The following is a 14,971-nucleotide window of genomic DNA, read 5'->3' as shown; positions in this document are numbered from 1 at the left end:
AACTACAAATCTTTCTTTAAAGTGTTTGTTCCTTCAAATAGAACTGAATTCTACCCTGTAATCTGAGCCCTTCTAATTCTACCAATGGCATGCAATTTTTTTGATGTACTATTTGAAAACGTATTAAATTTTCAATCAAAGTATTTGCTTAAATTAAGTATAGATAAAATCACAAAGGCAAAATTTATCTTCATTACTAAATGGTAGAGACTTTAAAATGGTATTCCTTTCAGATTAAGGAAATACACCCTCTTACTACAGTTCTCAATTACTGCAAACCTTGAATTCAGCTCTGAACATCCACTGAATTGTGCTTTTGAAGAATGCACAAGATGAATGTCATATTCACTCAGCATCCATAAATCAGCTTGAATAATTTAATACCTGTTGAAATTTTCTTCCAATTTATTACATGAAATAATAACATGAGAAGTAATTACAATAAAGAAAAAGTTCAGGTGCAACAGCGTTAGTTCAACATCTAGGATCAAGTGTCAGAGGAGATTAACAAATTTCATTCATTTTATCTCCAGCACTGGAGACACGCAGCTCCTAGCTTTAATAGTCAGGAATGTCTGTTAGTTAAATGACTTTGTAAAGGCAGTCAAGTGAGGGCAGACAGCGACAGTTTAATTAGGGAGCTTGCTATAACTCTATCTGGGAGCTGTAGGCACTGGACTAGAACAAGTGTAAAATGGCTCTCAATACTGAGAGCAACCCCTGCCCCCCCGGCCAGCAAAAACCCTCCAACACAAAAAAACCCCAAGAAGATACTTTTCATGGCAGGTTCTCTCATTTATTCTGGCGTCAGGTTGGCTACAGGTGAACAGGAGCAACGTAACCGCTGCAGCAGAAGAAAGGTGAGGTTAAGAGAGCAATCATTTATCTTGTATTGATTTCTGGACACTATGTCCTAGATACATTCCAAGATAGAATGACAGCTTTCTGTTTTGTGTCGGTAAGAGAAGAAAATGACTAGCACCAGTACCCATTGTTTTCCTATCATATTTCCTTTTAGAAACATGCCACACTTAGATTTTTATTCAGACAAGGAAATCCAAACAAGTTTATCACAGAAAAGGAGGGTTAGGGGATGGTTAATCAGCCATTTGTCTTTGCTGCTGGATAGTTGGGAGTCACAGGGTCAAAACTGAGCACAATTGGACCATTTGGTTTTATCTCAGGTAACCCTACATCTCTGGTAATTGAACCCATTTCACTCGGTCAGAGTTCCTGTCACTCATATTCAATGTCTGTCATTACTGAGAAATGCTTCATGACATATTACACTGACAGAACCACCACTGCAAGGCTAGAAAGAATCCCCAGGCACCAGAAGTAGAAGACAATGGAAGCTTCTTTCAGACCAGTGATGTTTAACATTTTATGTGCTGACATTGTGACTGTAACCACAATATAACGAAAGTCTAGCAAATGGAAGATCAAAAAAAATCCATAGTTTATCTGATTCAGGGACTAGCAGGCAACATCAGAAATAAAATGAACTGGCAGCTCCAAGGTTACTTGCACATACCACTAAAATCCTTTGAAAAAGCTGTATGTATAAATACACATTTAATTCTAGATCTCAATATGACACTGATTTTATTTCGGATAGGCTTTACAACTACTACATCTCCCTTAACTATGAGCATCCAAACCCTTTTCTTTCTGCTACAGTTTTTTCACTTATAAACTGAAAAGTGTAACAGGAGTACAACTTGCACACATCTTTTTCACTGAAGATGATGGAAAAGAGCCAAGTTTTTCTAACCTCTGAAACACTCTTGTACATAGAAAGTCTAAATGCAAAAATGCCAGTTACTCTCTCACTTCTCAGCTTTAAAAACCTTACAAGTGATCCCCTAGTTTATTTTCTCTGTAGATAAATTACTTCACTTTGCTAGGTCATTGCTGCAGCATTTGACTGGCACACCACTCACCTCTGCCACACTTGAATTCATCAGACACATTCCAGCCAGCTTCTTTGGACCACGCAAATTATTTACAGGATCTTTCTCAGGCTTAAAATCCTACAACTGTATTAACAGAACATCAACATTCTATTAGCACATTGATTAGAATTCAGGGGATGGAAAGTTGAGAGACTTGAATTGGGTAATACGGGAAAGAAAAAAAAAAAAGCAACAAAAGACATTGAAAATTTCATTGTCATCTTGATGGGTTTACCTCAATTTTACCTTCTTATAAGAATGTGGAAGAAGGATATCTAACAAATCATTTAACTGCATCTCTTAAAGTAACTGGTTTCACCATATTTAAAATTTCATTTTTAAGAACCACCGTAAAATTAAAAGTTACTAGATTTCAAAGACCCTTAGCTAAGTACCCTGCCCACATGTTAAGACTGTATTAGCTACAACTGATTATTTGTAGTAGTTTATTATACTGCTTGATGTTCTGACCAACCAGCAGAGAGAAATAATTTCTTTCCATCCTGAGTGCCCTAAACAAAAAATAAACAGGATTAAATTTTGCTCCCAAATTTGGTAGAAGCCCAGAATTTCAGCTGAGATTATTACATTAAACACTTATTGCTTCAAGGCTGAAGCAAAAACCAAAGGAACATCAATAATGTGAACAGTTAGATTCCATCCTAATATTATAATGAATTTCACACAGAATAATGGAAAAATATCCCTAAACTAGATCTTTCATATTTTATTAAATCAATTTTGATTAATTTATAAGATGAAACCAAATTTTTTCACTGCTCTGATTCAGTGTGTGAGTGCATATTTTATATAAAGGGTTGCTTGGATTTCTGAGATCAATAAGGAACTTTAGCATTATTCACTATTAGCCACAGAAATTGGAATGGAAAAGATAAAGTCATCTTAAACTATGAAATTGCAGTATAAAGAGCAGAGAAGATACTGCCTGAAGTTCATAAAAGTTCTAATATCAAGTGCATTACTTCTAAAGCAACCATTATTTTCACTTTAAGAATAAACTGTATTTCATTGTGAAGTACAAAAAATCTTAAATAGATTTAGAAACTACAATTCACAGCAGTAAAAGCAGTTAAGATGTCCAATAAGAAATATATGACAAACAGTAGCACAATAATTCAGCCATTAATAAATCTGGCACAATAACCATTATCTTGTCATAAAGTAAGATAATATATCACCAATCCCTCCATGCTAGACTTTATACTGTATTTATATGCTAAAAGCCTTAGAAGCAGATGCTTCAATTCAAGGCTCCAAAACCCCACTGATATGTACTGGTGCTATTCAGCTATTTCTCAGTACTTTTATACATAAAGCAGGGAGCAGGTTTGGGAGCACTGTGACCAAAGAATCAAAATGAATGATATTCAGGTTATAGCTTAGCAGGGAAAAAAAAAAAAAAAAAAAGTGTTGCAACAATTTTTCTAATGCTGAAATACCATTTCACCAAATGTTCCTGTCAAGGCATGGTTTAATTACCTTGGCACCCACGCCACTTATAATCACCTGTCATTAGCAACAAGGCTTGCATCTGTTTACACGTCTGTCAGAAATGCCAGCCCAGCTCATGTCTAAGGAAAACACAACTTTTGCTGGTGTTTGACCCCAGATGTGGAAAGCTCACCATAAACTTACATCCAGGGCAAAACATTTCACATATTTCAGTTCTAAAGAGAACTACAATCTTTTTGCCATAATGCTTTCCCAGCATGGATTTTGTAAACATGAGGCTTCTCTCTTTTTTATTGTCATATATATTGGCAATTTAATCTAGGAGTTTCAAAATGTAGAATAAGGTAGAATACATAGTTTAACCTACCCTAAAAAGAAATTTCTGGAGGTACAGAGACATTACACTGTTGCTCTGATTCTTAAATTGTTTATAATTCAGAAGGACAGGGCAAGACAAGACCAATTCTGAATGCTATTCTGGTTCATCCTCACCCCTCACTCGAAGGACTCCTTGTGTATCAATTCCACATACGTACCTGGAAGTCAGGTGTGCATGCATGTTGGGTGGTAGGTCAGTAACAGACTAAATTGAGGGGCAGAGTCTATTTTGATAGCTTTTATAATTCCAGGACTAAAATTCCTGAGGCAAAATAAATGCAGTTTCCATTTTTGTCCTGCGCAACTGGAACACTCACTCAAAGCTATTCTAGCTAGTTGGCAAATACCTTTAAAACAAGTAAATCACAAAAGCAATTTTATGGCTCAGTCCTGCAAATACTCTCTGCTGCAGTACTTGCTCTTTCAAAGCCCAGCAAGTCAGCTGTGAATTCAGAAGTGTTCTGAAGGATCAAAACTCTTAATAGGTGTCAGCACTCCAGGGCAATGCCCCACACAGAAGGGATGCACACCTGCCCTTTTCTTCATATAAGCACAAGTATGGCACCCCAGGTGTCACTGCATTCACACTCCTGCTTGAAGGACTGCAGACAGCTTTTTGTATACACTGTTTTTAGCAAGTTAAAGGACCTTAAATCAAGTCCTTCGGCTGCTAAAGAGAGAAATTTTCGTGTACAATATTTCATATCTTTATAATGCTGAAAATAAAAGCTTGCAGATACTATAGAAACATGCAGCTATGGTGAATACTACAATTTAAATACACTTTCTATCCTTGTAAGACACATGAAACAAAGCCAAGAACTCTTTGGCTTTACATTCTAGTGAAATCCAAACTGTTCTGAACGATTATAAGTGGTTACTGTTTGTCTTGGCTCCTACCTATATCAGATTCAGACTGAAGAATCTTAGTGAATTATAAAGGATAAAGTGGATATTTCTAAATTACAAGACTGCAATTCCAGTGGCTGAGTGTATCAGTTTTCTATTTCATCTAAGTTTGCTGCGGAGAAAATTGTGGTATCTGACAACAAAGGATCGAAAACATTTACTTTCATGAGGCAAAAGCTTCTTGCCTCGATTATTTTGAAGATTAAACCCCCCACCCTCTCCAACCAAACAGATGAAGATCAGTTACATTTTGTTAATGACCCAAAGGGACATAGGCTACCAACAGAATATTTAGAACAGAATTTAAAGAGCATGCAATCAGAGAGGAGTATGATTAAATTAATCCAATGCTGAGTTTTGATCCTGGAGTCATGTCTGTGTTTCTCATGGAACTTTTTGATTTGTACCATTAAAAGTTCGGGGAAAGTGAGCACTGCCATTGCATCTTCTGTTTGATGAGAAGACATAACACTTGGGACTAACAGTCTATCACCACTGAAATACAGTATCCTTTGTTTTCTTTGGGGTTTTCATGTGACATTAATAACTTCTTGGCCAGATAGGCCAGGTTAGTGACATGTTAGTGTTGCTCACATCCAGAGCAGAAGGAGAATGTAGCATCTGTGAGTGCAGCACAGACCAGTAATGTCAGCTTGTGTTTCACCCAGAGTCAATCACCAGGGCTGGATTAACCAGTAGGAAAGGCAATCAGCACACATCAGAATGAAAATTCCTTCCTCTAGGTTTGTACCAAACTCATAACTGAATAAGCAACACCAACCATAATCACAACTTCAACTGAAACATAACAGTTAATAGTACATCACAGCACTATTAACACTGATTTCCTACAGTCACTACTGTTTGCTGAATGGTGAGAATAATAAAATTTGTGTGTTTAAAAACCAGAAACCAGTCAGAAGTGTTCCAGAGACCAGGGTAACCAATGCTGAGGATCCCAGCTTCACAGAAACCCATGCAAGTCAATCATGATTGCTTTCCCTGCTCAGCAATAACTGATTTTGTAGAGAATCAGAGTACTTAGTACAGAACAGGACAGAGAAGAATCATTTTAATGTCTAAACTGCACTATAAATTTTGCAGAATATGGACCATAAAGTATTCTTCCAAATGCTCCCTCAATCAGCACATGGTCAAAAACGTGAACCATGTCATTAATTTATTATAAATAACTCTTTATATTATACCCCCTCATAATACATGATGGATATGACCAGACAAGATTAATTAAAAATCCAAAAATGGAAAAGGGTGAGGAGCAACGATGCATGGATGGCAAGCAAGGAGGAATTAGAGAATAAAATTTTCTAGAGAAAAAACCCAAGAACTTCCCCTTAGGGTCTTTGCTGAAAGCATTGAAATCCATAAGAAAAGTATGAAGAAGTTCAGCTGATGGGTTTATTTTGGACTGAATGCCAAAGAGTTTTTGAGTAGCATTTCAAACATGACAGCTATTGTAACTGGTTAGACAGAGAAGCTGACTCCTAATCATCAAAGACCATGGAAGTTATTCCATTTCTAGAATGTCCCTGTCTGAATGTTGCTCAGTTCCACACACATAAACCTAGAGTTTCCTCTTTCCACTCCATTATTCAACAGCAATTACAGTTGGGATGTTATGTAAGAATCACCCAATGTTCCAAGCCCTAATTTAAGGTGATACACAGCTACCTGGAGCTTATGGGTACTTCCTCCCATGAAATGTATTCAACCACAGAAAAAAAAAAATCTCTAACCTGTGTTACTTGTAAAAGCTCATTACAATGAAGCTCTTCACTGTCCTGTAATTAAAACAATTATTACAAATAACTGTCCCCTAAAAGTAAGCTTGTGGATGCAGATTTCAATTGTGAACCATCTACTTGTAGTTTGCCACCTTCCAGCACGGGTGGTGATAGCAGTCAAACACTAAAATGAAGTTTTAAATAATTTTTATCAATACACACAGTAATGAAGCCCAGAAGTCTCAGCTTCCTAAGATATTTCTGCATTAGAAAAGACAGATGACTCCTGAAAGGTAAGCTAGCATTTCTGCAGCAAACATTACCCCAGTCTAGCACAGGACATAAAACTTGCCATTTGCACCATTAGGTTTGCCAGGACAAATGAGAGGCTGGGGGTGATGTATGGCACAGGAAGGCAACCACAGCTGTTTACTTCTGCGGAGGAGGATGTAGGTGCTCTGCACCTGAGTCGGCAAATATTTATTAAGCCCTTAACAGTGAGGTTGTGATGTTCAGAACAGCCACTGCTGAAAACCATTATCTATGGATAATTAACTATGTCAGGACACTGAGGTCCTAACATGAGGTCCTCATAATTCCCCACTAAGGGAAAGACAGTACAACATTATTATAATATATCAGTAATATTTAACAACAGGATCATACTATTTGTGTTCTAATAATGAAGGCTGAACACCATAGCCAGGTTTAAATTAATATTAGTTTCTGATTGCGCAGTTTAAGCCAAGCTTAGCAATTTCTCAGTTTGTGTTACTGCTAAGCAATGTGATACTGCAATACAAAGTGACAACATCTAATTAGAAAATTATTTTACCTATAAATAAAGCATTTGTGTCCTTGCAGGTTTAATTATAATTATTGCATTTTTTTATCATTTGTCAGAAGTTTAAACTTGTTGGGAGGACAAATGAAAAAAAAAAAAAATAGACATTCCTATTTTTAACTTGACCGAAATAATTCACTTGAACTTTGGAAGCCCTTGTATTTTTTAGAACCAATTTTTAGAAACAGCTAGGAAAAAAAAATTTCATCACGCAATAAAAAGGCTTTTTGACACATGAAGACAAAAGCTTCAGGCCGTTTATTAAGACTACTTCCTACTGTGTTGGGCTTTGTTTTATCTCATAATTAAAATCACACCTGAGCTGGGCCATCTGTGAGAGTGTATTAAGTTTCTTACAAAACGTGAAAATCCTTTCATTTTTTCCATACAAACGCCAATAAATCTTGTAGGGTTATTTTTTGTGTGTGACACAGAAAAATAATATGCTTAAATAAAGGCCAGTCTTTGAGCAAAAAAATGAACAGGCAAACAATATTATTTTTCTGTATTTATCTTCAACTGCTCCTCATAATATTTTTTTTTTAATTTTAAACATTTTTTAAAATTGCACGCTTAAATATTTTTTTAAAATATCTGACAACATGCTGTTTTCTTACAGTTTCTTTTGTAGGATAAAAATAAGAATTAGCAAAAATTAAAGGAAGACTTTTCCATATCAGTTAACAATTAAGAGTATGCAGAAAAAGTCAGTCAACACTTTTTAAGATCACCATCTATGTTAGCATGCTAATGCATATGCTAATAGATTCCAGTGAGAAAAAACAGAAGTTACATATTTCATAAACATAGGTATGTCATAAAGTTCAAGGGGGTTTAGTTTTCTTTTGCTGGATTTTTATTTTGGCCATTTTTTTTGTTTGCTTTAAAATACTCTGATGAAATACCAAGAGGATTTCCTTGAACAGACAATGTACACAGCAAGAAATTCTAAGTATAGACCAACTCCATCAACAGAATGTCTTCAACAAAGTACTTCTGTCTGCGGTCACACTGAATGACAAGAGGACCTGATTCATGCTAAAAGTCAGAGAAACACAGAGTAGCTTGCCTTGAACATGTGAAAAGTCACATACATGATTCCATTTATACTGTTTGAAGCTGTTTTCCTTCAAAGAAACTATAAATTAAATGATCTTGTTTCATACTTCTGCTGAGTCACGAATCAAAAGCATACCAAGATCATGTTTCTTAATCATGTAACTTTGATTACACAATTTAATTTGCACAGTACTATGGTAGTCAAGCAATCCTACTCAAAGTTTTACACTTCTTAGCCAAGGCAAATGATAGAATGGCTGTCTTAGGAAAAGAAACAGGTCAGAAGGCCCTAAAATGGCAGTGAAGAACAGTGATCCTCCATTCAGAGTCTAAAAAGAGCCAGGTGTGAGAAGGGAACATTTTGAAGCAAAAGATTATAAAATGTATTTCACCCCAAAACATCCTATATTCTAGTACAATATGAGAGAGAAGCAGTACTGACGACTTGTTTTCATGGGCAAACTGAACAAGCAATTGGCCAACAGCATTCAGCACTCCAATGGTTTCACTAGATTTAAACTGCACAAAGACCTTCCCCCCCATGCTACTTGAGCATAAAATTAACTATTAACAAGGAGAAAATTATAACCTCCATTCTTTTATTTATTACAACAATATTAAATCACAATTTCTTTATACAGTTTGAAGCATCAAGCTTCAACACTGATCTGCACAACCTATCACAGATTTTAATCCCTTTTAAATTCATGTATATTTGAGCTACAATTATTTTTATCCTTGGAAATTCATTTGCCTGATAATGCACTTAATAGGAAAACATTTGAGTTTGCATTCTTTTAAATTACTTATTTTACATCAAACAAAACTCTAAATTCTGTGTCATAAATAAGAATAAAGTCACAAACCAATCCCTCAAATCCTTGTTTTCCAAGTGTATTTTTGGAATCTAATGACTAATACTGAGGCTATTTTGAAAATTCAGTTTTTCTTGGGTTGAAAACAGAATATATTGAGTCATGTCAAGCAAGAAACAGCAACATTTTTTAAATGTGTCGGCCTGTGTAACTAAGTGGTTTGGATTCAACTCTGAAGTTGTTCTCTCTCCAATTATGTTACAGCTAATTCAATGCATTTTTGTAAAAAACAATTTTTCAGTACTTCATAGTTTTCTTTCCAAATGCAGACTCTTCCAATCAAAGATGACCAAGAGCTAAGAAATAAAGGCACTTTTTTCTGAAAAAAAAGCTTTTCTCATTCAATTGCATAAAAAATTTCTCATGAAGAGAAAAAATGATAATTACTTTGGCAATGACTATTTTATGTGGCAAATTAAAGCCACAAAGATGTCTCAAATCAGATCTATCTCTTTCTGCAACAGTATCACAATCAAAGACTGAGATTCCACCACCAGAAAACATGAAGGATATTTATCAGGACCTCTGTTCGAATTCTGTTCTCAATCCCACTAACTTTAATCAAGAGTAACTCTCTCAAACTCATCAGTATTGCAATGGTGCAAAATCAAGCCAGGAAGAGACAATGACGACAATAATCCAGATACTTTCACATGATTTTAAACAAAATAAATGTCAGAGTTCTGGATACTAGCAGTCAAATTAACTCCTAAGAAACCAATATGGACATCTGAATTCTCAGACCTCTCTCCCGTCCCCAGCCTTCTGTACATACACAAACTCATGAGAATCATGCTACAGCAGCTGCAGATACCCCTGGCTGCGATGCAGAATCCCAGCTGGGAGCACCCCACAACGGAGGATTTGCTTCGGCAATATTTATGGATAATCTCTGTTTACAGGTTGACATCCTACAGTGTAGGAGATAATAACACATGTGACCAGGTGAAGCAACCCCACATTAAATGGGATATCCCAGCAACACCTAGAACTTTCCCCCTTCTCTTCTGTGGGAGAGAAGGAAAGATGCCAGAAAGGAACTTGAGAACAACACCTCTGGATCTACTCTTGAGGCAATCCTGTTTGTACATTTTGCCTAAGGCTCTGCCTAATGCAGACCTTCCCTCTAAATAAACTAAATAAATAAAAATATTGGGCTCTGGTCAATTGAAATGTAGTGGTTTCTTCTGCGAATAAACTAAAATGTGTGCTGCTGACTCTGGGAAAAGGATGGAACACTAACAGATATCACAAGGCCCATTTACTGTAAATTCCAAGGGAAAAGAAATAAAGAACATATATTAGAAGTGTAGTGATTTTCAAGCTCTAATGAGCCTTTTCCCCCCTTTTTAAACATATAACAAGTCTAATATACAATGTCAGCACTATTCTGAAAATGTTTTCTTCCCTGCATGATGAATAATCAAAAATAATTTAAACTGAATGAAGACTGTCAAAACAAACAAACAGTATAAATTTAGATGAATTATCCTACTGTTTTTCATTATTGTGTTTATTCATTTTCTCCTCAATTGAATTCAAAACATTTACTCATTCACAATGGGCCTGTACATTCACATCTGCACAGTGGTTGCCTATGGAAAAGTATCAGCTTTCAGTATTCCTTCTCATGTGCCCTCCCAGCTGTAAATGAGGTTAGGAAACAACACCATAAACACCAGAAGGCCTTTCGAAAGGTAAAAGAGTGGAAGAATAAAAAGCCTCTCAGGAAATTTGATTTGCACCATGGTTTTATTCTTAAAGGAACAGCCAAAGCTTAACAGCATTTAAAACTATTGAAATACAAAATATTAAAGGAAGAGACAGCAGAATAAGGCATTATATTCTATGGTAGTCTCGTGTTATTGCTACAAAGAGCAGAAAAAGGTATTATAGCAATAATAAAGTATATTACTAAAATAAAAATAGCACTGAATGCTAATGTCATTGTTCTGAGCAATGGGCTGCTTTATTTTTATTATTCCCCCTCACTTTTATTTCTTTTTAAGAAATGAGTGTTTGCAATTCCTTCAGCAAAAAAAAACCAGGACACACACACAGAGATGTCATAAATATGCCCATATAAACCCATGCTAATTTATTTAATGTGAAACTCCAACACAAATTACTTAGCAGTGAAATTGCACCTCCTCTTATTGTGTATGCGAAATACAGGCGAACAGATGTGCTCTTCCAGACCAAGCTATTGCTACAATTAAACCAACAGTCATTTTACAAACCAGCGAGCTATTGCATGTGCCTCTACAGTGCTAATCATCTTTTCTCCACCAGCCCAGCCCAACAGAACAGCGAGTTATTTATAGAGTTATCTATCTTGCACTTTGCAGATGATGCCTAACATTATGACAACAGTGAAAAGGTCTCCGTACCTGCCTACCTAAAACAAGTTTCTGTAAAGTAATGAATAGAGACAGCTTGGGGACTATCCACCTGCACCGCCTGCCTTTTACTGCCTGCAAAGTGAAACCACAAGGGACTGGCAGAAGGTACTTGTCTGACAGGGCCAGGACAGCCTTTCTCCTCAGTGACAGCCTGGGCCTCGCCTCTTAAACCTGACCCACCATAATTCCTTCACAATGCAGCAGCGAGGCAGCTGACAGCAGCAGCTGCACCTCCTAAGCGAGATGGATGGAATTTTCATAACTAGTTCCCCAAGTTACATTTTACCTTCAAGATAATTTATGAGCTGCTGTGGAGCCTTGAAGAGACAATATGCTTGCCATAAAATTAACTGTAACAGTCTTGTAGGTTATAATTAACACTGGGAGGGTAGCACCAACTGGATGAAACACATGGCATAATTGATGGTGAAACTGGAAATTAAGGAAGCTAACAATATCATTACTGTGCACATCACTTTAGTGAAACCTATGCTTTCCAGGGGTTAATTACAATCCCCTTCCAACGTACACACTCTGACGGGGAGTGGATGAGTGTCACAGCTAGGAGGAGGCAGGTTTGCTGGCAAGGCCACCTTGCACCTGGACTGATGTATATATTGTTTTTTTTTGCCTGGAAGAGATATACATGTCAAAGCAGCAGCACCAGCACTTGAACATCTGGCAGCAGGCACACTGTAGCTCAGAGATAGATGATTGCTCAAGCCTCATAGAATATTTCATTTTCACTGCAGCCAGCAGATTTAATGGCAAAGAAGAAAAAATCCTCTGTGAGATTTCACTTAATGACACACATTATTAATTTAAATGACTTGAGCAAAGAAAAACATTTTAACTTTATATTGCTTATAACTTAGCAGCAAATTAAGATTTTTTTCTTCATCAGCGTATTATCATTTTGGTTTATTACATTAGTCTTTAGAAACATGCAGAGCCATCGTTTTAGAATCTCACCTTTCAAGGGAATACAGAACTGAAGATGCAATGCTAGGGAGCTAGTTAATCAGAAATAATATTATAAACTGCTGCCATCTTTGGAAGGCAAACATGCAATTCATGTACCTATATCCAAGACTACTCTCTAGCCAAGGCTTAAAGAATCATTAGTGAAATGTATTTTTTTGAATCCTTCAAATTATTTCAATGAAACTTTTTTTTTGTCCCTGGACAACATACATGAAAATGTACAGATAACTGATGCAACAGTGTCACCTACAGGCAAGCAAAACAGTCAAAAACCTCCACCAATATTGCACCCTCTTTCCTCTCAAATCCTTCTCCTCCCCTGCTTTCCCCTCCTCCAACCTCCCCCTCAATCCCTAATAATACACACCTGGATTGGGGATTATCCATATCTCCAAGTAGAAAAAGAAAGGCAAATACCTAAACTGCTTTCAGGATGGTCTAATATCAAATACTTAGATCTCTTCTGCAGTACACTATGCCTTACAATAAACATGCTGTGCAGCCAGCAAGTCATCTCCACTGGAGTGGGTACTTGAATTGCTTCATCTCTCCTGAGCACTTGCTCAAATTCACGTTAACTAGCTGGTCAAAAGTAATTCTGATAAAAATATTCTTTATATCTCAGGAAGACCAAATGCTGACATTATTAAATATGAGAAAATAAAAATGAGAAAATGTTGACATACCTAAAAACAACTGGTAAAAATTTTAACAGCAATGTCCAAATTGTACAAAAAAACCCCTCCAGCATAATCTGGCACTAGATCTAACTCCAGCATATCATGGGCATAACTGATGGATCCATTTAGCTTACCCTTGCAGAAAAAGTAGAACACTGGTAGCTCTTAGAATTCTCAGAACTCTCATTTTCCAACAGAATACTTTTTTCTCCTAGTATTACTGCCCTCACTTTAACACTCAATAGACTTTCCTTGGCTTCTCCCACAAACTCTGCATTTTGAGATCCTTTTTGATACTGTTCAAGACATCTTTTATTTCAAGTATTTCTTATATACCTGCATACTTACTATACCCACATATCTCTGAAAGAGTTCTCAGTTGGCCAAGTTTCTCAAGTAAGTTGCACAGAATTATAATAGGATTTTCTTCTAGTATTACTACATATGCTCTAAGCACTGCTCCCATTTGGGGCTGTTGTCATTTACCAAAATAAGACAAATAATGTCCTGTAACAGGTCCCCAAGTTCTCTGTTTTTACAGAACCTCTTAAGCTTAAGAAATGCCAACTTTCCTTTTTAGCTACATTAAAACATCAGCATAGTTCATAATTTAATAATTCCACAGCAATGATACATTAAGTACTGAAAAGTCATACAAAATAAATGGAACAAATAATAGTAGCCAAATCAAACTTTTCAAATGCCCAAAAGATCTCACTAGCAGTGAAAATAAGCAAGTAAATAAAATCTTATTCTCCAGTTCATCTTAGTTTCTCAGATTAGTTGATACATCTGCAAGCCATTCCTTGACTTCCTTGTGGACTGCACTTCCCTCTCACCAATCCTGTTAAGATTGCCCAGGAATTCACCCTCTCTCCCAGCACATGATTATCTGTATGTGCTACCATAACTTTAATTCAAGCAAACTGCAGAGCAATGCAATAGTGATCCTCTTTTTTACCCACAGTAATCCATGACATTCACTGGCTCATCACCACCACAGCCTAGACCGCTCAGAGCATTGACAGCACCTTGCTCAGTTTCAACATCCATTTAATTTTTGGCTGCTCCAGAAGTGCCAGCAAGGGTACCAATTAGTGTCAGTGCAGCAGTTGCTGCATGTGAGACACACACCTGCCTACCAGAGCTGGGGAACCGATGCATTTTACATAGGCCATCAAACACAGATACCCAATGGGAATCATCTTTGGCACTGCCTACCTGAACCATATTTAAACTGCTGACCTGAAAACAAAAGGCTTTGTGTTTCACTGCCAATCCCTGGAGCCATCAAGTTCTATATAGGTGGAAAAACCTTAATAACACAAGGCTGACAGCCTTTAAGAATTAAGTCATGAACTTACGTAAGCATCTGCTCACTTACACTCATGGCATGACATGATCAGCCCCATTTGGCTGGGTAAACCCTTCAAGTTACCCTCTGTTTTGTCACCATTGGTAATGTATACAGATTATTTCACACACCTCCAAATTAAATATTTAATTCAGCATTATGACAGGTAAAGCTGTGACAATAATGGTACTAAAAATCATTAAAGTCCTGTTTGGATAAGGCTTCTGGTTTTTTACAGAAAAGAGAATTCTGTCTTCAGACTCTTTTAATTTTAAATGTCTAGTTTTAGACATAGTTTTGAGCTCACAATAAG

The 14,971-nt window shown here is 36.6% G+C and overlaps 1 protein-coding gene across 10 annotated transcripts in view; it reads right to left on the bottom strand.

Annotated features, from left to right (window-relative positions):
• FTO (FTO alpha-ketoglutarate dependent dioxygenase) overlaps nt 1-14,971 on the bottom strand; it is a 223,642-nt gene that overhangs the window by 103,070 nt on the left and 105,601 nt on the right. Inside the window, exon 9 of one of the 10 annotated variants that reach the window (XM_068202718.1) lies at nt 2,359-2,467. The exons of the other annotated variants lie outside the window; for them this stretch is intronic. Within the exon in view, the coding sequence (XP_068058819.1) occupies nt 2,374-2,467 (94 nt within the window). The 3' untranslated portion in view covers nt 2,359-2,373. Of the gene's footprint in view, nt 1-2,358; nt 2,468-14,971 lie in introns of those variants that run through there. 10 annotated transcript variants of the gene reach the window in all.

This window comes from Anomalospiza imberbis, chromosome 12 (assembly GCF_031753505.1).
Source record: "Anomalospiza imberbis isolate Cuckoo-Finch-1a 21T00152 chromosome 12, ASM3175350v1, whole genome shotgun sequence".
Classification (NCBI taxonomy): Eukaryota; Metazoa; Chordata; class Aves; order Passeriformes; family Viduidae; genus Anomalospiza; species Anomalospiza imberbis.
This window is presented reverse-complemented; position numbering and strand designations above follow the sequence as displayed.